Here is a 23245-nt window from a genome sequence, read left to right on the forward strand (position 1 = left end):
GGGGATCGCTCATAACCTCCAAAGTATATTGCAACGTCTCAGCTCTGATGTAGAGTTCTGACGGAACGTAAGAGATGAAAGCTTTGCCACATCTTCTATCTGCCAGCAGCATCTCAATTCCATAAAGGAAAGGTACATTCCATCTAAACTGTGGTTATAAATGACAAGAATGATTTGTGAATGCCCAGGCTTCATTCGGTGAGAGGCAATTAAAAGACAGGCCAACTTTACAATACCTCTCTGGCACATCATGCATTTGAGCAATATTGCTCTCCGCTGCCAAATATATAAGAAATCAGACTCCTATCTGAAGGATCCTCTTTCTCAGTTTACTGAAATACCCATAACATGAAGTGCAGAAGTAATTATACAAGTATGCTAATGCAATTAGCAGCACAGAAAATAAAACACTGGCCACTTAAGTCGAGAAAAAAACCCAGCTGCTCCACAGCACAAGAGATCAAACCAGACCAGCCCAAAATATTTCCCCTCCCGCATCCCTCAATTTTCCCTACTGACTTCTGGCTTGTTGCCATTGTTTGTTGCATCCCCGTAGGTCACAGCTCATGTCTCAGCAAGTACTGTACGCTCTCAGTGATCACTTTATCTTCCCATGTGCAGGCTCATGGTGTCACTGGCTATCTGGAAACAGCTGAGGTATAAAAATCGATCAGCAAATATTGTGAAATGGCTGATGGAGGTCAGACACCTGCTCACCGAATAGTTATCATTTCACACTACTTCCAGGCCTATATTTTGTTCTATTGATTGGTTACTCATGAAGGCCCCATCTTCTCAACCTCGCCCCTCGCCTGAGGTGTGGTGATCCTCAGGTTAAATCACCCCAAAGGGGAAAGCAGACTGTGGTCATCTGAGTCTGTGGCGACTGTATTATTGATTGGCCATTTGGCTTCCCTTCTGAATCTTAGTCTTATTTGCTCGATAACAGTAATGGAGATTCAGAGACGTAATGAATTTGAATTGTCTGGTTACCTCTGGGATTTGTTTTCAATCTGGCTGGAACCTGTCAGAATGGCATAAGGTACGAATCAAAATGTGCTCAGCCTATTTCAACGCAGTTCCTGGAGGGTATAATGATTGCAGGGTGCCAAATGACCTATAATCCAACAACAATGGGGACTGAATTAGCAGTCTTATTCGGAAAAGCCACAAGGATGGCTGCTGTGGAAAATGGGAATGCTACAAGTGGCTGGAGGGAAGTGAACTTGAGGTTATTGCGAAGGCACATTGTTAGCTCAATGTAAAAACTCTTTGCCCTGGAGCTAAACTGCGCCTGCATCAGAACAGGGAGTGCTGCATGTTGACCTAACTGCCAGAGAAAAGAAATTATTGAATAATAGAATGATAGAGCACTGAATCAAGCCACTTAGCCCATCATGTGTTTTTCTCTCCATAAAGTCACCTACCTCATCTAATCTGATTCCTCTGCTCGCTCTCCATACCCTTTAATTTCAGTTACTTTCAAATACATTCCCTTTCCTGCAAAGATTGGGAAAAATATTTTGCACTCCCAGCACACTTGCTGCACCAGCATTTCTACACGCCCAGCCCTAATTCACTGTTTTCTTTAGAATCCGTCGGGAACCACAGCACAAACACCCTGCCAACGTCCTGATCTCACATTTTATTTGACTCCTGTTAGTCATGGCCTTAAAATAAAAGATGGAATACATTTAACAATTTGTTAACTTCGATACTTCCAACCACTGACATTCACTATTCTGGAGGCCCCGCCTTCTCAACGTTGCCCCTCGCGTGAGGTGTGGTGATCCTCGGGTTAAATTACCACCAGTCAGCTGTGCCCCTCATAGGGGAAAGCAGCCCCCCGTGGTCATCTGAGACTTCGGTGGCTTTACCTTAGTTTTACTGATATGAAACAGAAATTCATCAAAATAAGCTTTATTTGGCGCTAAGTGCAAGTCAGTTTACTCTATGACCCAAGGATTAAGGAGTAGTTTCATTGTTAGTATTGTGTAACTGCAGCCTGATTTCAGAACTAGGGCCCATCATCGAGTCTCACTCAACCATATTCCGGTTAGTCTGTTCTGAATTCGGTGCCTCCTGTGACTCGCCAAAAGGGCTGATGCATTTTGGGTTCAAGAACTGCTCCAGGAGCCTAACGCTCCAGTGCAGCTCTTTCGGGTGAATGCAAAAAACCGCACTGCACTACCAAGGGCAGGGGAGTTCCAACATTTCCCCCTCAACCAGTGTTACTTCAGCACATTTCCTAGTCACTTACCTCATTGCAATTTGTGGTACCTTGCTCTACACTGGTTGGTTACCACTCTTTCTGCATTCCAACAGCGAATCGACAGCAAAAGGATTTAAAAGACTGCAAAGTGCTTTGGGGCATCTTGAGATCATGAAAAGTAATATAGAAATGCAAGTTCCTTCAAGATGTGCCTTGGCTTCGAACGCAAATACCCTACCAGCAAATGGAACACACTATTAACAGGAAATAGGAGAGTGTTCATAACCTTCAGACAAAATAATGCTCAATCACAGAAGCTATTTCTTCAACAATGTCCAGCTTTCTAAATGAGAAATAAAGGTCTTTACTGCTCTGTGTTACACCAAATTCATCTCCACAATATTTTCCCAACTTGTTTGCTCAGCAGTGACTCAGAATTTGGGTTGGAACAAACCCTATTGCCAATCCATTACTTACATTTCAACTTGTCCCAGCCTGTATCAGAACTTGGGTGAGATTCAGCTATGACATTCCTGATCACAGGCCTCAATGCACAAGCCCTTTTAACCCATTCAACTTGGACTGATAGTGAGGTCACTTTTCTAATCCTGGTTGTAGCAAACTGCACGTAAGGTACACAATCTTCAGTAGCATAAGGAATCTGCTTGATCGACACTTCACCCACCACCTTAAATACTCTTTCCCTTCAACATCGATGCCCAGTGGTAGAAGTGTATACCTTATTCAAGATGAGTGTAATCTCTCAGCAAAGCACCTTTGACACCACCTTCCAGCAACCCTGGCAATCTAGAAGGACAAGGGCAACAGATGCATGGAAACACTACAGGTTCCCTGCTAAGGGAACTCATCATCCTGACTTAGAACTATATCGCTGTTCCTTTACTGTTGCTGGGTCAAAATCCTGGAACTCCCTCCCTAACAGCACTGTGAGTGTACCTACACCACATGGACTCCAGCGATTCAAGAGGGTGGCTCAGCACCACCTTGTGGGAAGAAACCGGAGCACCCGGAGGAAACCTACGCAGACACAGGGAGAACATGCAGACTCCGCACAGACAGTGATCCAAGCCAAGAATCGAACCTGGGACCCTGGCGTTGTAAAGCAAAAGTGCTAACCACTGTGCTACCGTGTCGCCCATCGCTACCGTACCGTTCCTCAGCTCTTGTAATGAAATGAAAATCGCTTATTGTCACGAGTAGGCTTCAATGAAGTTACTGTGAAAAGCCACATTCCGGCGCCTGTCCGGGGAGGCTGGTACGGGAATCGAACCGTGCTGCTGGCCTGCTTGGTCTGCTTTACAAGCCAGCGATTTAGCCTGGTGAGCTAAACCAGCCCATGTTGTAAGCAACATGTTCCAGATCATTCGGATCCCAGTATAAACAGGACTCATGTTCTCTGCCTGTGTCCGCTGGTTACTGATCCTCCTGCCAGTGGCAATGGTGTTTCCTTATTTACTGTATCAATACTCCTCATAATTGTGAACCTATCATTAAATCTCCCGGGAACTTTCTCTGCTCCAAGGAGGATACCAGCTGTTGTCTTCCCACAAAACCAAAGTACCTTATGACATGTACAAAATAAACTAGAGTGTGGTTATATTTTACACACAAAATCATTACTTTTAAAGAAACTGAAAGGTTGACATTTAGTGATTTGGATTTTCATCCTCAGTGGGGGTCATGTCTGAAACGTTCTTGGAGGGGCCTGCTGCTTACCAAACCTGCTAGGCACCCACCTCCCATTATTTTCATCCTTTATTCAGGATGCATTCTGGGCGGGATCATCGGTAAGAGCCCACCTCCGATTTTGAAGGAAACTAGGGCCGCGGTTCAGCGGACTTCAAATGAAGTCCACTGTTGGACGCGATTAGCGGGGTATTTCTCTGTGGCTGCAGCGTCGAGAAACAGCCTGAAATTGAGCGGCACTTTTCCAGGGTTTTCTGGGCTCGGGGAGTTTCTTCCGGTTTCCTCCCACAGTCCAAAGATATGCAGGTTAGGTGGATTGGCCATGCTAAGTTGCGCATTAGTGTCCAAAAGTGTCCAGGTTAGGTGGAGTTACGGGTGGGGTGTGGGCCAAGGTAGGGTGTGTAGCCATCTGGGATGGCCACTTCCAACTAGGTACAGAGCAACTCGCAAAGACTGCTGGGTAAAATGGACAAGCCAAGAGTCAGGCAGGCTCAGAGCCTAAAATGCATCTTTGTCAGCAAAGTCCAGACAGCATCGAAACCCCGTCCCATTAGCATGTTAATCAGGCCGATTAGCAGGTGATGGCCCATCTCCCCCAACACAAAGGACTAGTACTCCAGCTACCGGGACAATCCCAGAGAATTCGGTGCCACTCCCTGTCCAAGGGAAACGCAAACAACGGGGTCAATGACTGCTTGGGACACGCCCAGCCATCCAGATCCCCACCCACTTATTGGTTAAGGAATCGAACGCAGTGATCAGGGATCACCCAATTAGCAAGGCCCAAATCAAAGGTCCGCCCAAAAGAGTGCGAAAGCGCCCCACCCCCCCCCCCCTCCTGAGTATAAAGGAAGAGTTCGCCATATGTTCGCTCTCTTTTGGCCTTGGTACCCCGGTCACGGCCATCGCCAACTGCAGCAACACCAGAAGCAAGTTCGAGATCAACGCCCACTACCAGATGGACGAGCCCAGCCGAGCAGCAGTTACCACTTCGAACCCGAGAGATCCTGAATTGAACAGCGGCCACTGTTTCCTGACCTAAACCGGGTGCCCAAAGTTAAGTACAGGTTGTCTTAGTAATAGGTGTAGTTAATTAGTAGTGTTTATGTTGCATGACTGATTGTCTGTAAATAAAGTACCCTTGACCTTGAACTAACTAACTGGTGTTTGGCTTTTTGATCGATAGCCGGTTGAAACCTGTGGTGGTATCATTCGATACCTGGCGACTCTAAGCATTCAGACATAGACAATATAGAAAAAAGGCAAATTCACTGATTGCCCTAATTGGAACAGAGCTACAGAAAAAACCAAGTAGAAGAGAAAATGCACAACCGGTGCTCTTTCAGAGAGTTGGTGCAAATTTGATGGGCTGAATATTTTAAAAATAAATTTAATGCATCCAATTCTATTTTTTCCAATTAAGGGGCAATTTAGCGTGGCCAACCTTGCGCATCTTTTTGGGTTGTGGGGATGAGACCCACACAGACATGGTGAGAAAGTGCAAACTCCGTACGGTCAGTGACCCGGGGCCTGGATCGAACGCAGCGCTGTGAGGCAGCAGTGCTAACCATTGTCTCACTGTGCCGCTCTCTAAACCCGATGGGCTGAATGGCCTCTTTCTGCACTGTAGGGATTCTGTGACAGGGTGCCACTATGCCTGAGTACAAAGTGTTCAGCAGGGAATGGGAAGGATCGAAAGGAAATGTGCCAGTATTGGTTAAGGGGAATATTACAGTGTGGAAAGGATGCTCTGGGCTGAGCAAGGATAGACTATACTTGGTTAGAGTTAAGAAATAACATAGGTGTCATTACACTACTTGGATGTATTCTCTAGTCCACCAAACAGTGGTTAGTCTATGATGAAAACAGGTAAACTGGGCCAACACTCTCTGGAATTTAGAAGAATGAAAGGTGATACCTTTGAAACAAATAAGATTCTGAAGAGGCTTCACAGAGAGGTCGTTACCCCTGACTGGGGAATCTAAAACACAGGAGCATTGGATCTTATACCGAGACAATCTTCCAATACTGAGATGAGAAAGGGGCATTAATTATCCAAATGTGAATGGGGACTGTAATAATGTGGAGAGCCCTGAGGGTGGAGAGATTCTGAAGTTTGTTCAGGAGAATTTCCAAGATCAGTGTGTGCTTCCTGCCCAGTGATAAAGGAGGCATTGCTGGATCCGGCTCTGGGGAAAGAGGTCAGTCAAGTGGTTCAAGTGTCAGCAGGGAACAGTGATCATTACATTACAGGACTAGAGGTTAGCACTGCTGCCTCATGGCGCCAAGGTCCCAGGTTCAATCCTGGCTCTGGGTCACTGTCCATGCGGAGTTTGCACATTCTCACCATGTTTGCGTGGGTTTCGCCCCCGCAACCCAAAGATGTGCAGGGTCGGTGGATTGGCCATGCTAAATTGCCCCTTAATTGCAAAAAGTGAATGGGTACTCTAAATTTATTTTTAAAAAAGGAAAGAAAAAAAAATATTGCAGGATTTAGTTCAGTTATGCAACAGGTCAAGAAGCAATCCGGAGTAAACATACTTGAGTAGAGGAGGATGCCCAGATAAATTGGAATCAAATATCGTCAAGCAAAACTGTAATGGAAAAATGGGCGGCAGGCAGCACAGTGGTTAGCATTGTTGCTTCACAGCTCCAGGGTCCCAGGTTCGCTTCCCAGCTTGGGTCACTGTCTGTGCGGAGTCTGCATGTTCTCCCTGTGCCTATGTGGGTTTCCTCCGGGTGCTCCGGTTTCTTCCAACAGTCCAAAGATGTGCAGGTTAGGTGGATTAGCCATGATAAATTGATAAAGGTTAGGAGGGGTTACTGGGTTACGGGGATAGGGCAGTGGTGTGTGTTTGAATAGGATGCTCTTTCCAGGGGCCGGTGCAGATTCGATGGGCCGAATGGCCTCCTTCTGCACTGTAAATTCTATGATGATAGACTACCTTTAACGAAGAGGAAGTTTGATTTCTGTATAGGTACGTTCCTAATGAGGGGGAAAGATTAGGGAAATAAAGCCAGAGATCCCTGATTAACAAAAGAAACAGAGAGTAAGATGAAGCAGAAAAAATATCAGGTGTAGGTTGGCAATACAAGTGAGCAGCAGAACTACACTGAAGTGTCAGCCCAGAATATGTGCGAGTGAGATTTAAATCTTCAACGTTCTGGATCGAGGTTAGAGTGCCAATACAGAGCCAAGGCTAACAGATAACACTCAACTTCAAGTCACTATTTGCACATATTGAGTCTGAGTGATGACCCATCTCAGCCTCAAATCAGGTTTGCAAAAATATCTATACAACACCGACTGAATTAAATTCTGCAGATATATTACAAACGGTCAGAATTCACAGGCAAGTTATTTCTGTTTTGTCCCATCAGTGAATGAGCTAGCTCTGACCTCCCGACACACACATTACCTAATGGGATCCGATTTAACACCTTAGGAAGTAAGTTCCTGGCTTTGTCAACCCAGCACCTCATTTGCCCCTCATCTCCTCTAACCTTTTCCTGTTACACTCACAAATGCAAATAATCATCAATATAACAACTGATAAGCTATGACTGCTGAAAATATGAAAACTACTCTAAAAGGTTAAAATCTCCCTCAACAAGCCGGCTGTCAAATATAATTTGTCGATGTATCAACGAAGAGCCACTGACTCCGGTCTACAATTGCAGCTTGTTGTTTTCGGAAGGAACTCCAGAGATTAGGATCGAACCATGGCTGCCATTGGTGGATCAATGGAAATGGGGACACTGCCCCGCCCTCCTCCAGGATTTCTCACCCAGCTCCAGGCCCAGGTAGAGTGCCCTTTCGGACGGTCGGCACCCTCTACACTGTCGGGATTCTATAAATTTTTCCACTGCAAAACCTATTAACTCATCCAATTAAGCATTGTGCATCTTTAGACGGAAACATTTAAGGGGCCTGAACAAAATTTTGATGCAGAGTAAACCTAATTGGGATCGCTGTGAGTAGAGCCAGGTAGCTCACATGGCCCATTCTCCAACTGGCATCTCACCGGGTTAGCACTGTTGATTCACAGCGCCAGAGTCCCAGGTTCGATTCCTGCTTGGGTCACTGTCTGTGCGGAGTCTGCACGTTCTCCCCGTAACTGCGTGGGTTTCCTCCGGTTTCCTCCCACAAGTCCCGAAAGACCTGCTTGTTAGGTGAATTGGATATTCAGAATTCTCCCTCCGTGTACCCGAACAGGCGCTGGAATGTGGCGACTGGGGGTTTCACAGTAACTTCATTGCATTGTTAATGTCAGCCTACTTGTGACAATAATAAAGATTATTATTATAATTGAGAAAAGCTTCATTGTGGTTGTGGGCCCTTGAAATGTTCACTCAGTCCTGCATCTAAACCATTGGAGAGTGAGGTGAACACTGCTTAACACCACAAGACCAATCGATGGTGCCCATTATGTTACCTGTTAAAATTGATCGGGTACAGGACAATCTGCTCAGGTGTTCTGCCGTTCCACCGCAGTGTGTAGGCTTGTTCTAGCATGACGACAGGCTGGTACTGTTGATAGGGTGCCCTGCGATTAACACCTTGCAGCTTCAGAGGGTGGTTTGGATACGAGTCCTTTGTGATCAGCAGAGACAGGTTCTCTGGCCTCCAGGCTTGAACGTAGAGCTGAGTGAACGAAAAGAAAAACCATGCCTCAATGAGCAGTCTTCAGACTTATTCTGTGGAACTGGCTGATCCAGGCAAGGATGCTTTTATTACTCACTCCTCATTGCCCTTCCACAAACAAAATACAAAAACAGGAAAGACCGGCCTGTCCCAAGTCCCACCCAAAACTCCAGGGCGTACTCAAAACAAAAACAAAATACCGTAAGTGTTGTAAATCTGAAAAATAAACATAAATTGTGGGAAAGACTCAAGCGAGTCAGGAAGCATCGGTAGAGAAAGAAAAATGTTGCCACTTCAGGCCCATCTCTTTGTCAGGGTCCTGAAACCAGCATTTGCTCACAGTACTTTAAAATGATTTGGGGATTTGAAGGAGTAAATAAGGGAAAGCTATTTGCGCTGTTCCGTATGTCGGTGATCAGAGGCCGCAGATTTAAGTTAAACAATTTAGCAATTAGCAAAAGAATCAGGAGAGGAAAATGAGGAGAACATTTTTTGCAATTATGACCTAGAATTCACCGCCTGAATGGATATTCAAGCAGATTAATTTTTGAAAGGGAATTGGGTATTTATTTGCTGGACTGTAGGGAAGGAGTGGGACTGATTGGAGCCCCCTTTCAGTGAGCTGGCACAGACCCGATGGGCCAAATGGCCCCTTTCTGTGCTGGATAATTCTATGCTAATTACTCACCCAGCCCAAGAGCTGGGGTCCTGCGATGCCCCGTTTTCCTGACCATTCCCATCGGCAGTGTCTACTAGGCGCCTGCAAACCTAACGATGTATAATTTAGAACTGCTCTACTTTAAAAACTCCTTCCACATGCCTGACTTTGCTCTCCTCAGCTTCACAAATTGTTAGTCAGAGGCTATACATGGCATGGCGAACATAGTAGGGGTTAAATTTGGAAATCTTCCTGTTCTTTGACACCAGGCTGATCTTCAACAAACAAAAATGCAAGATTTGTTATCAACTTTAGTTGAACTGGATTCATGGAATAGGAGTAGTGGTGGAAGTCGTGTTAATCACCCTGGGGTAACACGGGCTGCAACTGGATGCAGTTGTACTTGAAAGTAGACTCCAAACTTTGGTGTTGGTTCAATACGCTTTATTGAACTTGTTAAGCAGTGCACACAGTTCGCTGTGGGTTTGTCACTCTACTAATCTAAGTGCGCTTACTATAACTAACTAGACCAGACTAGCTCTGAGCCACGTGTAGAAGGTGCTAACTGATACACCCTGACTGTCACTCCAGTTGTCACCAGTGGAAAGAGGCAGAGTGTTGATGCCTCGTTTGTTTTATAGTTGGAGACCACTCTCGTGTTCTGTCTGGTGATTGGTTGTGTTCTGTCCTGTGTGTTGATTGGCTGTACTGGGTGTCTGTCACCGCCTGTCTGTATCTCATTATGTGCATGAGTGCATACCATGACAGTGGACAGGGAGAAATAACAGAAAACACTGGACAATCGCAGCAGGTCTGAGAACATCTGCAGAGAGAGAATATAGCTAACGTTTCGAGTCTGGATGACTCTGTCAAAGCGCCTTTGTGGTCAGGAACATATCAGTTAGCCAGCCATGTTCAGCACTTTCTGAGCCATATTGCTTCTGAACACTATTTTGCTTAAATTAGTAACAAGGAAAATAGAACCCATGGTTTGCAGCTTCCCACATTCCATATGGTACCTATCAGACTGCCCACTGTATATGGGAGGAGGACACAAAGTTAAAACCAATGCCAGCCAACCATCAAATTCAAAATAGTAACATGCCACTTGATTTTCACTTGAAGCTGTAATCCCAGGTTCCAAAACTCAGTCAAAATATCATGGATGAGATGAAAAGCGAAATGGAGACCAAAACAGCCTGGAGACAGGGTGCGTTGGTGCTGTTGGAGTGATAGAGAGAGGTTGGGTGTGTACATGTGGTGGTGGACGACACCGAGATCTCAGGATGCGGCGGGAACAGCAGCCCGTCTCGGGGATATCCTCGGTGGATTCGAAAACAGGAGTTTTGGGACTAAAGGTGGAATAAGTCAGAGTCGAGAGACAATCGCTGAGGGAGTGAGTTTTGGTGAACATCTAGTCAAACACCAGGAGGGAACTGGAAAGCACTGAGGTGAACAAAGTAAAAACAGGCAGGCGGGCATCGAGTCAGGGAGAAGTGCAGAGTTGCATCAATGTCGGCATTCCCGGAAGTGACAGCGAATTAAAACCACTAAAATCAAGCAAATGCTGGGCTTGCTGGAAATCTGAACGAAAAACAGAAAATGCTGGAAATACTCAGCAGGTCTGACAGACTCTGCGGAAGAAAAAGAGTTAACGTTTCAAGTTGGATATGACTCTTTAATCTCTACCGGGCCTGCTGAGGATTGTCAGCATTTTCCGTTTTTAGTTCAGATTTTCAGCATCCGCAATATTTTGCTATCATCCCAAAGTATCAAAGCCGAAATCCTTCCGCACCTCATCCCAGGCCCTCACAGGCAGTCACCCAAGGCTGCCCAAGTCCCTGGCGCTGTGAGGAAGCAGTCTAACCACTGTGCCTCACCCCATTATTAACACCCCCGCTGTGTTAACTGGCCCCTCACTAGGACACTGGGGCTATATTGGGGACTGAGGATATTGCGACTCAAGATTCTCCAGTCCCCCAGCCGCGTGTTCGTCAGCGGCGTGCCTTTCACTGGCAGCGGGATTCTCTACGCCTGCTGCTTGTCAATGGGGTCACCAATGAAGCCGACCCACGCCGTCGGTAAACCCGTGGGCCGTGGTGCGCTGCCGGCAAATAAAGAGAATCCCAACGCCCGAAGAATTCCGGACCATATAAACACTGCAGCTGGAGCCAGCAAACCCCTTTGGAAATGGGTGGGGAAGAGCAAGTCACATTTTAATAAAATATTTGTGGCACCACGCCCATTCCGACATGAAATGAAACCAAAAATCTATCCGAAGATTAAAAACCCAGAGACGTTTTCATTTGTCGAGTTTCAAAATTTAGGCCATTGGATGATTTGTGCCTGAATGTGTTTGTTGAAATTTCTGCACAGTTATTGATTAAAGTTCTGATCAGATCAAGGACTCACAGGAGGACTCAGTGGGTGGAAGGTAAACGAGATTGACTTTAGTCTTTGTCAGAAATTCTCATCGTCCCCCCAGAAAATGTTGACCTTCACCTCAACTGGATTAGAAAGTAAATCATTTATTTTTATTTGACCAAATTTAACAAGGGGGTTAAATATAATTTTCTTATGTGGCAGTTCTTCTTATTCTTGCATCAGATTTGCAGAGTTTAAGTAGCATTCAAAATGACTAGGATATAATTGAAGGGATAATTTTAAATGCCTGTCACAGATGCTTCTGGAAATTAATGGGTAGAAAAGCGGACGAGGAAAGGAAAGAAGGGAAGATTGAATTGCGTCGTCTGAAGCTGTCGAGTCCAATCAAGTCCTTCTGAAGTGTAGCCACTGTTGTACTGTAGGACGCGTGCAGCCATTTTGCACACAGCAAGATTCCACAAAGGGCAACAAAACAAAAAGACCAGGGCCGGAATTCTCCGGCCGTTCGCTGCCAGTGAGATTCTCTGGGCCCTGCTGGCAGCGTACCCCCGCTCGCGATTTTTTCGGCCTTGTGTGGTGGCTTCAATGGAAATTCCCACTGACAGCAGCGGGAGCAGAGAATCCCGCCACCAATGAAACACAAAAATACTCCCAGTGGCTGTGCACACCCTTCTCCATTTGTGCTCCAGTATCTTCCTATCCACACCCCTGGTGGCACTAACAATTACTGTCAAAGATGAGAGACAAGTTCAATCGAGGCTTTATTGCTGTGTGATGCTATTCCTCCGGCTGCAACTGAAGACTAGAGTCTGAGTGACTCACACGCATATTTATACACAAGCTCCCTGTGGGCGGAGCTAGCCGGCAGGGGCTTACCGGAGGAACCTGTATTACAGGTACAGCCATATATCCCCCTACTGCAAGTATGCATATCTACAGTGGTTATCACCACACCCCTTAAAATCTCCCCTTCCCCCACCCCAAGTACATGATTGGCTGCTCAGCATCATAGCCACTCTATTTCCTGTGCTCCCCAACCAGTGAACTGCCTTGGACTGCTCATCGCCATTATATTCCAGATAGCCAGGTGGTGAAGGACATAGCTGGAGCCAATATTTATACACTTGTATTAGCATTCATTGACAGAGTTAGACATTACAAGCATGCACCCCTGAACTCCTCAACCACGGTCAGTCTGTGTCTTTTTGAAAGAGCAGAAATGAATCCCCAGTCAATATCCAGCCTCTACCTATAATTAAACATTATTAATACACGAGTAACATACAGCACACCGATCATATGCTGATAAGGTTCTACTGGTGTGCTTGGGATGTCCTGAGGCTGTGAAAGGTGCTATATAAATGCACAGACTCTCATTGCTGCTTAATCCCACACTTGCTGGGTTATTACAGCAAGTCAAAGTCGGTCCTGTACACCACAATCTGTCACCAATAAGATGGGTTTCATGATTTGGAGCAATGATAAAAGTTACAGAAGCTTGTTTTCCAATTGCAAATTTCACCTGGGCATACTTTCCAGTGCAGATTACTCCATTCCACCTAGGCACACTAAGGCAGCCTGGATGACGAACCAGGTAGTTGTCAGCTCTGGCGACGAACGTGTCAGGAAATCCGGTCATTGAACCGTCCAAGTCATGGAAAATAGACGTCTGGTCACCATCAAGGCTGTTAGTTCCAAACCACTGCCCTGATTTGCCAAAGAATACCTCAAGATTAACCTGCATGGAAAGAAAACAGAGGACATGGACATCAGATGATAGTGCCCTGTGCCCAATGACAAGTCTGGGTCTTCTTCCTATGGGAAAGAGAAGGTGGAGAGATAACCTGATCTGATTGTGGTGTTATCTTTGCTCTCCTCTCTGTCCCCACACCATCCAACCAGAGCCCTTGACTTCCTTGTCTATCAAAAAGCTGTCTAACTCTGACTTGAATAAATTCATGATCCAGCCTCCACTCCTCTCTGGGAAGAAAATTCCACAGATTAAAGACCCTCAGAGAAAAAGGTTCTCCTCATCTCAATCCTAAATGGACGATCCCTTATTTTTAAACAGTTCCAGAATCTCCCGCAATAAGACAGAGATGAAGAAAAAAAAAATTATCTCGGAGGATCGTGAGTCCTTGGAGCTCTCTTCCTCAAGATGCAATGGAAGCAGAACCTTTGAACATTTTTAAGGCAGAGCGAGGTAGATTCTTGATTAATAAGGGGGTGAAAGGTTATCGGGGGCCGGCAGGAATGTGGGGCTGAAGTTTCAATTAGATCAGCAATGACCTTATTGAATGGCGGAGCAGCCTCGAGGGGCCGGGTGGCCTTCTCCTCCTCCTAATCTGTATGTTGTTCTTAAGCAGTATCCCTTGGTTCTTGTTTTCCCCCATAAGTGAAAATATCCTCCCAGTATCTAATCTGTCAACCCACACAGGATTTTATAGGTTTCAATAAGATCACCTCTCATCCTTCTCAACCCCAATGGGTTTAGGCCCAACATGTTCAAACTTTCTTTATAGAATAAGCCCTTCGTCCTAGGAATGGGACAAGTGAATTTCCTCTGAACTGCTCCTCACGCAATTATGGTTGCCATCTAACGGCCGCCAGATCCCAGGAGAAGCCTCCCGTGGGTTTCCCGGCAGCCTTTACCCCTCGCAGGATATACCCAAGTCCCGTGAGGTGTCGGAATCAGAATCCTGCCCAAAAGGGGCATTACCAAACGGCACAAATCTAAGTAGGGTTTAAGCCTACTTAGGTGTGTTCACCGGATATCTACCAGCCTCCTGGGATCTACCAGCCTCCCTAGCGAGGCTGCAGCAAGGGTGGCAGCAAAAGGGTGTCCGGGTGCCAGAGTAGCACTGCCAAGGGTCAGCACCCGAGGGGGGGGGGGGGGCCTTGCCCACGAAAGGAGAGTGGGGGAGGTGTGGGGGGAGGGGTTGGATGGGTACAATACAGGGCATGTAAGGAGGTGCCTCTGGGAGGTTGGGGGGGTAACAAGGGGCCTGGAAAGGGTGTTGCCCAGGCACCCCATAGTGGGCTGTCCTCACTTGGAGGAGTGTGGGGTAGTGCCCATGTGTGTGTGGGGTGATATTGCCCATGGGTGGGGACTGTAGGGGACCCACAAATTCACTCAAGAGATCGGGGCACCCTTTCAAAATGGCGGCCTGATCTCTGAGTTCAGCGCCCTAATGTTGAAAAACATTTTAAGGGTGCAATCCAAAGGCCATATTACACTGAAAAAGCAGCTTGCCACGGTGCAGTGTGGCCGATAAAAGTCCGGAGACCTTTCTCCCGGGATCTACCCGGCTCACAACGCCACGCGAGATCCAGTACAATCTCGCAAGACGTTGCAATGTAAATCCCACCCATTGTGGGCGGTCTCATTTTTTGGTAAATCTGCATTAGAGCACGAGAGCTAACCTCACATGCAGATTCCCGAGGTACCTGCGGCTTTGGGATTCATCTCCTTCGCCTCAGGTGTTTCCCAGGGGATCGAAGGCTCCCAGCTGCACGGTGGTACCCTGACACGGCTGGTGCCACCTGGGCACCCTGACAGTGCCAGCCTAGCACCTTGGCAGTGCCACCTGGATGCCAGCTGGCATGGGTACTGGCAGGGTTCCAGATTGGCATTGCCACTGCCGCGCCTTCCCCATTCAGGCCACTTATTCAATGCGAGTCACGTTTTATAGACATGTGAGATGGGAGTCTCCTACCCCACCCACCCACCCCCCGCCGGGTCGGAGATTGCAGGGAGTGGTGTGAATCCCGCCCCAGCCGGCTGCCAAATTCTCCGGTGCCGCGGATTTGGCGGGGGCGGGAATCGTGCTGCGCCGGTGAGCCCGCGATGGGCCGAGTGGCCGCCCGTTTGTTTTGCCGGTCCCGCCGGTGTAAATTAGAGTAGGTACGTACCGGCAGGACCTGGCGGCGTGGGCGACCTCCAGGGGCCTTGGGGGGGCATCTGGCCCTGGGAGGTGCCCCCACGGTGGCCTGGCCCGCAATCGGGGCCCACAATCAGCGGACAGGTCTGTGCCATGGGGGCACTCTATTCCTCCGCACCGGCGGCTGTACAGGTCCGCTATTGCTGGTGCAAAGACAAACTCTTCTGCACATGCGCTGGGATGATGCTAGCACACGCTGGCGCTCCCGCGCATGTGCCAACTCACGCCGGCCGGTGGAGGCCCTTCGGCGCTGGTTGGCGTGGCACCAAGCTCTTCCACGCCAGTCGATGCGGCGTCACTCCGGCGTCGGCCTAGCCCCTAAAGGTGCGGATGATTCCACACCTTTGGGGTGGCCCGATGCCGGAGTGGTTCACGCCAGTCCTCGGCGCCGGGACCCCCCCCCCCCCCCCCCCCCGGCCGGGTAGGGGAGAATCCCGCCTGTGTTTCTCGGTACTGCGAGCGCTGGGAAACACACGCGGCTAAACGCGCTCGCCAGTGGACTGTGTTCCCTTTTGGGAGAATCACGCCCAGAGTGTGGGCTAAACTGTTGAGAAACTTCCAAGGGCCCAAAAAAGTGACTAGTGTCGTTTAATAGCGGTGGGGAACTCGGAGCCAGCAGGAAACTCACTGCAAAGCAGCCACAAATGAACTCACAAATGTTTCCGTTAATTTCCGCCCTATATCTATTTTTTAAATAAGGAGACCAAAACTGCACACAGTATTCCAGGTGTGGTGTCACCAAAGCCCTGTACAGATGCAGTAAAGCTTCCCTACTTTTATATTCCATTCCTCTTGCAATAATTCCATTTGCCTCCCATTCAAAGATGGTGATGAAACGTGAGGGCCCCTAAAAACAGACATGGGGATTGTGATGCGGCATTAACCCAAGCCAACTTCAATCTGTCTGCTAATTTACAACTGGCACCAGATAAAGACAGCCTGCAATACTTAAAGGATTACCTACTTTCAGTAAGCAGATAGTTTAGTGACGGGATATGCATATAACAGGGCAAAAGTGGCCTGCAGTCAGGGTTGGGAGTAAGGCTAGTTCAGGGAGAGAGAGATCACATACGGGATCTCCTGTAGATGACTCAGATGAGGACTTTGATGGAGAAGGCTACAGAAAGAAGGCTGAGGGGCACGCACAGCAAAATATTTGGCGCACTGGCAGGTCTCCCAGAATCCTGCGGTGAACGTCAAGGAGCATGAAGGCACCAACTTTACACAGGGCTTTGCGCAGAGCTTGGAATTCATTCCTTCTAACGTGGAGGTAGTGGTCAACTCCATGACTACACCTGTGGTGACCACACCTGGTTAAAGGTGAAGTTTCTGCTGCCTCAGCTCCCACTGCAGTAATAACGGAAGCCACCCAAGGTCTGAGTCCTGTCAGGTGAGCTCTCTCCCATCTTAGTTTGATGTTATCATGGCTACAGACAACAGTGTTAAAAAGGGGCTTCACCCTTCTTTCTCCCCTCCTCCACCTTCTAGCAGCTCACCCTATGCTGTGTGACCTCTGCTCATTCTCCCAGGTATGCTGACTACAACATCCAAGTCTGGGAGCAATTGGCCTGTACAAAATTCTTGAAGTCAGGACCTGCCACACCGCTCCCTGTTGGGGATATCAACGCGATCACAGGGTGAGTGAGTGGATCAGGGAAGGGCACCTGAGCACGGTCTCCCCAATGTTCTCGGCAGCAGCAGTGGGATAGTATTCCACTCATTAAAAAAAGCAACAGGCCTTCTTCGGACATAGGACTCTGGTCATGCTGCCCGCACTGACAGCCGCTGCCAGTGCCTCCCAGGTTGTATTGGTGACCCTTCTGTTTGTAATCTGACCCGCCCGGGGGAACAGGATGCCCACTCGCACCCACAGCGTCGAGAAGCCTGGCCAGATTGGCATACCCAAAGTGAGGAGAAGGTCTGAGCGTTGCTTCGCCTGTATGTTGACTTAATGAGTGGTGAGGGAGTGTCTAAAAGAAGTTTCCCCTTGTTAGCGGCGAGACGCTGAGGCGTGAATCTGGTGAATCAGACGGTGAGACAGCCAATAATTGCAAGAAGCTCATGGGGGCTCATTACTGGCACTAAGAGCCATTAAATATAAGTCATGATCGCCAACGCAGCAGTCAGGAAACACCCTGCCGATCCCACCCAAAATTAGAAAAGTTTCCATTAAATTGCACCCTATGTATTGAAAAGGATCACAGAATGAGGTGCGGTAGAAGTACCGTACAGTGGATGTGGATGGGACAGTGCAACTAGATAGGAGCACAGTTCAGTGAGTCAGCAGTACAGAAGAATTAACTGCTAATTGAAGAAGATGGGAAATCGTGGATGAAAATTTGGATTAACCGAGGATCCACAATCTTTCTGAAGAGATATTTCGAAATTCCCACTACTCTGGGTGAAGAGGTACTTCGTGACTTCAGTCCCAATAGGCTGAATGCTAATTTTAAGTTGATGCCCTCTGACCCTGGAATACTGCTATCAGGGCCACTGATTTTATAATGCTATCGGGGCCAGTGATTTTATAATGCTATCAGGGCCACTGATTTTATAATGCTATCGGGGCCATCTTCTTTTTTGGGGGTTTCCGATCCAATGGAGCCATTGGCAATATTCAGGGATTGAGATGGTGACATAATGATAATTCCACTGGGCCAGTAATTCAGAGGTCCAGACCAACGCTCTGGGGCCATGGGTTCATGCAATTTAAAATCAATTAATAAATCTGGAATGTAAAGCTGGTCCCAGTAATTGTGACCAACTATCATCGATTCCTGTAAAAAACCCATCTGGTTCACTACTTTCCTTTAGGGAAGGAAATTGGCCGTCTTACCTGGTCTGGCCTACATGTAACTCCAGGCACACAGTTATGTGGTTGACTCTTAACTGCCCTATGAAATGGCCTAGCAAGCCACTTAATTCAAGGACAATTAGGGATGGCAGAAAATTCTGACCTTGCTCACATCCTAGGCATCAGAGTTCTCCCCCCCTCCCTCTCCCCCCTCCAACCACACATAAGAGGAACCTCCCCCCCACTGCCCACCCAATAGTGGATTGCTCCCCTGCCAGAACGCCCTTAGCACTGCTTCCTTCATGTGACCCCTTGGCAGTGCCCCCTTGACGTGACATCTCGCCACCAGGGAGGAAGGATATGTTGTGGGCAGACGCTACATTGCCAAGTCCATCAATAATATAAGAATTTATTCAAATCTATGGAAATCAGGTTTCCGTCCTGATTGGGCGTGAACCTCACTGCCTCACCTTGGGGGGGAGGGGAAGAGATTTCAAACTAAGATATCGCCGGCGCAAATCTGGTTTTTGGCCGTTCTCAAGATTTAGCAGCCATTACAGGAATTGCGCCAGTGGCTAAAGACTCAGGGCCCTCTGAGAGAAAACATTTTTCCACATCTCTGTCTTAAATGGGCAACCCCTTATTTTTAAACAGCAGGGCAGCACGGTGGCGCAGTGGGTTAGCCCTGCTGCCTCACGCCGCCGAGGTCCCAGGTTCAATCCCGGCTCTGGGTCACTGTCCGTGTGGAGTTTGCACATTTTCCCCGTGTTTGCGTGGGTTTCACCCCCAGAATCCAAAGCTGTGCAGGCTAGGTAGATTGGCCATGATAAATTGCCCCTTAATTGGAAAAACTTTATTGGGTACTCTAAATTTAAAAAAAATAACTAAATAAATTTTTTAACAGTGACCTCTAGTTCTAGATGCACTCCACATTCAACCAGTCAAGGCCCCTCAGAATCTCATTTGAACAACAGCGTACATGCAGGTTAATAGAAATGAGTTTGGACAAATGTTATTATACAAGATTCCTGACAGCTGAAGTGTGTTAGCAGCAGACCTTCCAATTGTCCTTCTGGTCTTCAAACTAAAATTTGGGCATTGTATTAAAAATGGCATTGCTGGTTAACACTTCGCTGGTTAACACAATGCTGGTTAACACATGGCCCCAAAGGGTTAATTTTTCCACTTTTTATTTTACTCCACCACCTCAGATTGGCTTTCCGCAAGGTCTGAGAACATACAAGAAAATTACTTTAGAGCTTACATTCCAGTCCAACTTCACTTGAGACACGTTGTTCTGGGGGCTGATTTGCCAGGCGTTCCTCATAAAAAATGCCAGTGCGCTGGAGTATCTTTCGTGGACAGACATATATTTCTTAAACGTGCACTGAGTAATTCGAACTGGGCCATCATAGATTTGGAATCCACGGATGGGAAAAGTTCTGGAAAGCACAAAGTTCACTTAGGTTCGATATGTCACGTCGCTTTTGCAATAAATCTGTTAAAATGCATATAAATAACATTTGGTTTGAAACGTTGATTTTTTTATATTGTACCTGTTTCTCGGCAGTGTTCTGTATTCCCCCTGCGCTCCCTTACCCCAGTATCTGTTTTTGCCTCCATTACAGCCAACATTAATACTTTCACCAACAAAGATCGATTTTGTCACTTCCAAGCTCGACCCCTCATCAGTTGGAAAAGTTCCATCACTATGGAAACAAAAGGACAATAGTGGCTTTATTCCCGTGGCAGTATCAATCATGATATTAAAAAAAAGCTGAAGCAAGTTTAGTGTTTGTGCAGATTTGTTCTGAGAACTTTCTTTGTGCAATGGTTCTGATACCTGAGCTAGCCAATTGGAACAGGCAACTTCATCTGCAGAGAACCAAGAGAAATAGGAAATCTGAAACTCGTTTGTTTTAAAACAATGAACAAGGTAGGTGTTAGTGCTGGAATCTGTCAGATTAAATTGTGATTAATTAAATTACAACACACAGTAAACACCAGAAGGACGAAGCACGCCTTTGTCTTCTCGACGCTATTGCTGGTTCTCATTCAGGGTGGTACAATGGTTAGCACTGCTGCCTCACAGCGGCACGGACCCGGGTCCGATTCTGACCTCGGGCGTCTGTCTGTGTGGAGTTTCTACGTTCTCCCTGTGTCAGCGTGGATTTGCTCCCACAGTCTAAAGATGTGCAGTTTAAGTGGACTGTCCATGTCAAATTGCCCCTTAGTGTCCATACATTTGGTGGGGTTATGGGGATTGGGCCTAGGTAGAATGCTCTTTCGGAGAGTCGGTGTAAACCCGAAGGGCTGAATGGCCTGCAGGGAATTCTATGATCCCAGAAGGTGCAGGGTTCAAGCCTCACTGCAGACAGTCCTAGTGAAGGCCAGAGCTCCAACTCCGAATACTGGGTTGACATTCAATGGAATGCGGACGGCTGGTGAGTTTGGGTGACCCCACCCCCCTGCCCACCCCAAAAAAATCATCCCACATCATATGAGCCCAGAGCACCCTGGCAATATATCGGACTATATTGGCTGATATAAAGCTAGTTACAGGCATCGGTCAGAATCTTGATTAGACTGAAGACCCCTTTCCAGTACTTTGCACAATTCTACAGTGGAAGTGTGTAAATATGGAAACAACAATGATTACAGGGTTGTTTTGATAAATACTTCCTCACCGCAGGGTGCCGTGCCATTCGGGAATGAAAATTGAGAAGTTGTGGGCGTGCTAATGATTTTTCATCCTTTTCACTAGCTGTTGGAAAACTGAACTTACTCCACTTAAGAGAGAGCTCGCTCAATGAATTAAGTCTAGCATTCTTTTGAGTGCTTGTAATGAGAAATAAAATAGAAGTCCCTTTGTATTCTCCCTCAGAGTCAGCAAAGTGTCATCTGTCTCCTTAGCTACCTGAAGCATGACTGCTGTTGTATGTTATGTAAAGTGAAGGAAGATACAGAATAGGGAAACAAAAGCCTCCAACGGCTCACTCTTGGTACCCAAGAGCATCTTGTCACCATGGTGATAAATTCAATGCTCCATACAACCTTTCATCAACAGCTTCATTAACATTACAATAATTAAGCAAGGCATTCTGTGAGATGGATGTGGTGTTCACAGCTAGCATGCAATTAACTTGAATTAGAGTCGTTAACCTTTTCGCTCCTAATTTGCCGTATTATCCCATTTCAAATTTATTATCATACAATCATAGAATGCCAACGGAGCAGAAAAAGGCCATTTGGCCCATCAAATTGGCACCGAAAGAAAGAGGCATCAAATTGGCACTCTGAAAGAGCACCCTACCCAGGCCCTCTCCTCCACATCAAATGTAAAGCTTCCCACTGCCTCTCAGTAACTAGCCTTTGTATCCACACCCTTTCTACATCCTTTTCCACTATTGCCTCTCAAATAACACCTTCTCTGCTCAGAAGGTTGGCATGTCCAATCAAGCCTTCATTAAAAAGGAACGTCATCACCACTAAGTTATAAGTTCCGACTTAAGCACATCATCCAGGTTGACATACCGAGAGAGTGCTGTCCTTTAGCTGCAGTCGAAGCTGAGGCCATGTATGGATGCGCGGCTCGATGGTATTTCCAGAGTATGGTGGTCTTCTGGTGTCTTTTTAAAACATTTTTTGAAATTTATAGTACCCAATTATTTTTTTTTCAATTAAGGGACAATTTAGCATGGCAAATCCACCTAACCTGCACATCTTTGGGTTGTGGGGGTGAAACTCACGCAGACATGGGGAGATTGTGCAAACTCGGACAGTGACCCAGGGCCGGGATTCGAACCCGGGTTCTCAGCACTGCAATCCCAGTGGGAGTTTTCTGGATACCAGAATTACTATAGTGCAGAAGGAGGACATTCGGCTTATCGAGTCTGCACCGATCCTCCGAAAGAGCACCGTACCTAGACAACACGATGAACACTATTTCCATGAACATCAAGTCCTGAAGTGGGACTTGAACTCGGAGCCTCTGGCCCAGAGGGAGGGACGTTACCACTGTGCCACAAGACCTCAATAAATAAAGATCAGAGCTAAAATATCCCATGCTGGCTCCCTTACTGTGTCTATGGATAATGGGGACGATTCTCCGAGCCCCGCGCCAGGCGGGAGAATCGGAGCAACTGCGCCACGACGCCCCGACGCCGGTGCGCGATTCTCTGAGCTGCGGAGAATTGGAGCCATTTGCGCCGGCGCGTTTGGTGCGGCGCCGGCTGCCGATTCTCTGGCCCGGATGGGCCGAGCGGCCGCTCCAACACGACAGAGTCCCACCGACGCTGTTCACCCCTGGTCGCTGCCGGCGGGAACTCTGCGGAACGCTCGGGAGGCAGCCTGTGGGGGGGGGGGGGGGGGGGGGGGGGTGAGGAGGGGGGCTCCTTCACCGGGGGGGGGGCTCCGATGGGGTCTGGCCCGCGATCGGGGCCCACCGATTGGCGGGCCGACCTCTCCCCCCCCGGGACTACTTACTGCCGCGGCCGGCCCCTGAACACCGACCCCATGTTGGGTCGGGGCCGGCGCGCGTAAGAAGTTCCCTGCGCATGCGCAGGATGGCGTGGCCCAACTGAGCATGCGCAGGATTGAGCTAGCCCAACTGCACATGCGCGGGACCCAAGGCAGCGCATTCTTTACGCAGCCCCGGGTCTCCAACGCCGTGCCGAGGCCCCGTCCCGCAAATCGCGCCACGCCCCTGCCAGCCCCACGGAGGCCCCAGAATAGCAGTCTGGGAATGAGCGCTGACGCCGGAGTAAAACACACCGGTTTTTACTCTGCCGTCGGCACTTAAACTCCCGTTGGGATAATACCACCCAAAATATTTATTATTAATTCCCGAAATGTAGGCAAGGTGTCCTTTCTTGCCCATCCTCAGTTGAAAATATAGAATTAT

General features: G+C 47.7%; 2 protein-coding genes across 7 annotated transcripts in view; both read right to left on the reverse strand.

Moving 5' to 3' along the window:
• Positions 1–23245, reverse strand: part of LOC119974219 (cell migration inducing hyaluronidase 1) — a 292877-nt gene that overhangs the window by 229348 nt on the left and 40284 nt on the right. The window lies entirely within an intron of this gene.
• Positions 1–23245, reverse strand: part of LOC119974218 (cell surface hyaluronidase-like) — a 180963-nt gene that overhangs the window by 47017 nt on the left and 110701 nt on the right. For all 4 annotated transcript variants that reach the window (XM_038812969.1, XM_038812973.1, XM_038812972.1 and 1 more), the window contains 4 exons: positions 19899–20051; positions 19607–19784; positions 13130–13345; positions 8356–8564 (listed from right to left, as the gene is read on the reverse strand). In XM_038812969.1, coding sequence (XP_038668897.1) covers positions 8356–8564; positions 13130–13345; positions 19607–19784; positions 19899–20051 — 756 coding nt within the window. The remainder of the gene's footprint in view (positions 1–8355; positions 8565–13129; positions 13346–19606; positions 19785–19898; positions 20052–23245) is intronic.

The sequence above is a fragment of the Scyliorhinus canicula genome, chromosome 12, assembly GCF_902713615.1.
Source record: "Scyliorhinus canicula chromosome 12, sScyCan1.1, whole genome shotgun sequence".
Lineage (NCBI taxonomy): Eukaryota > Metazoa > Chordata > Chondrichthyes > Carcharhiniformes > Scyliorhinidae > Scyliorhinus > Scyliorhinus canicula.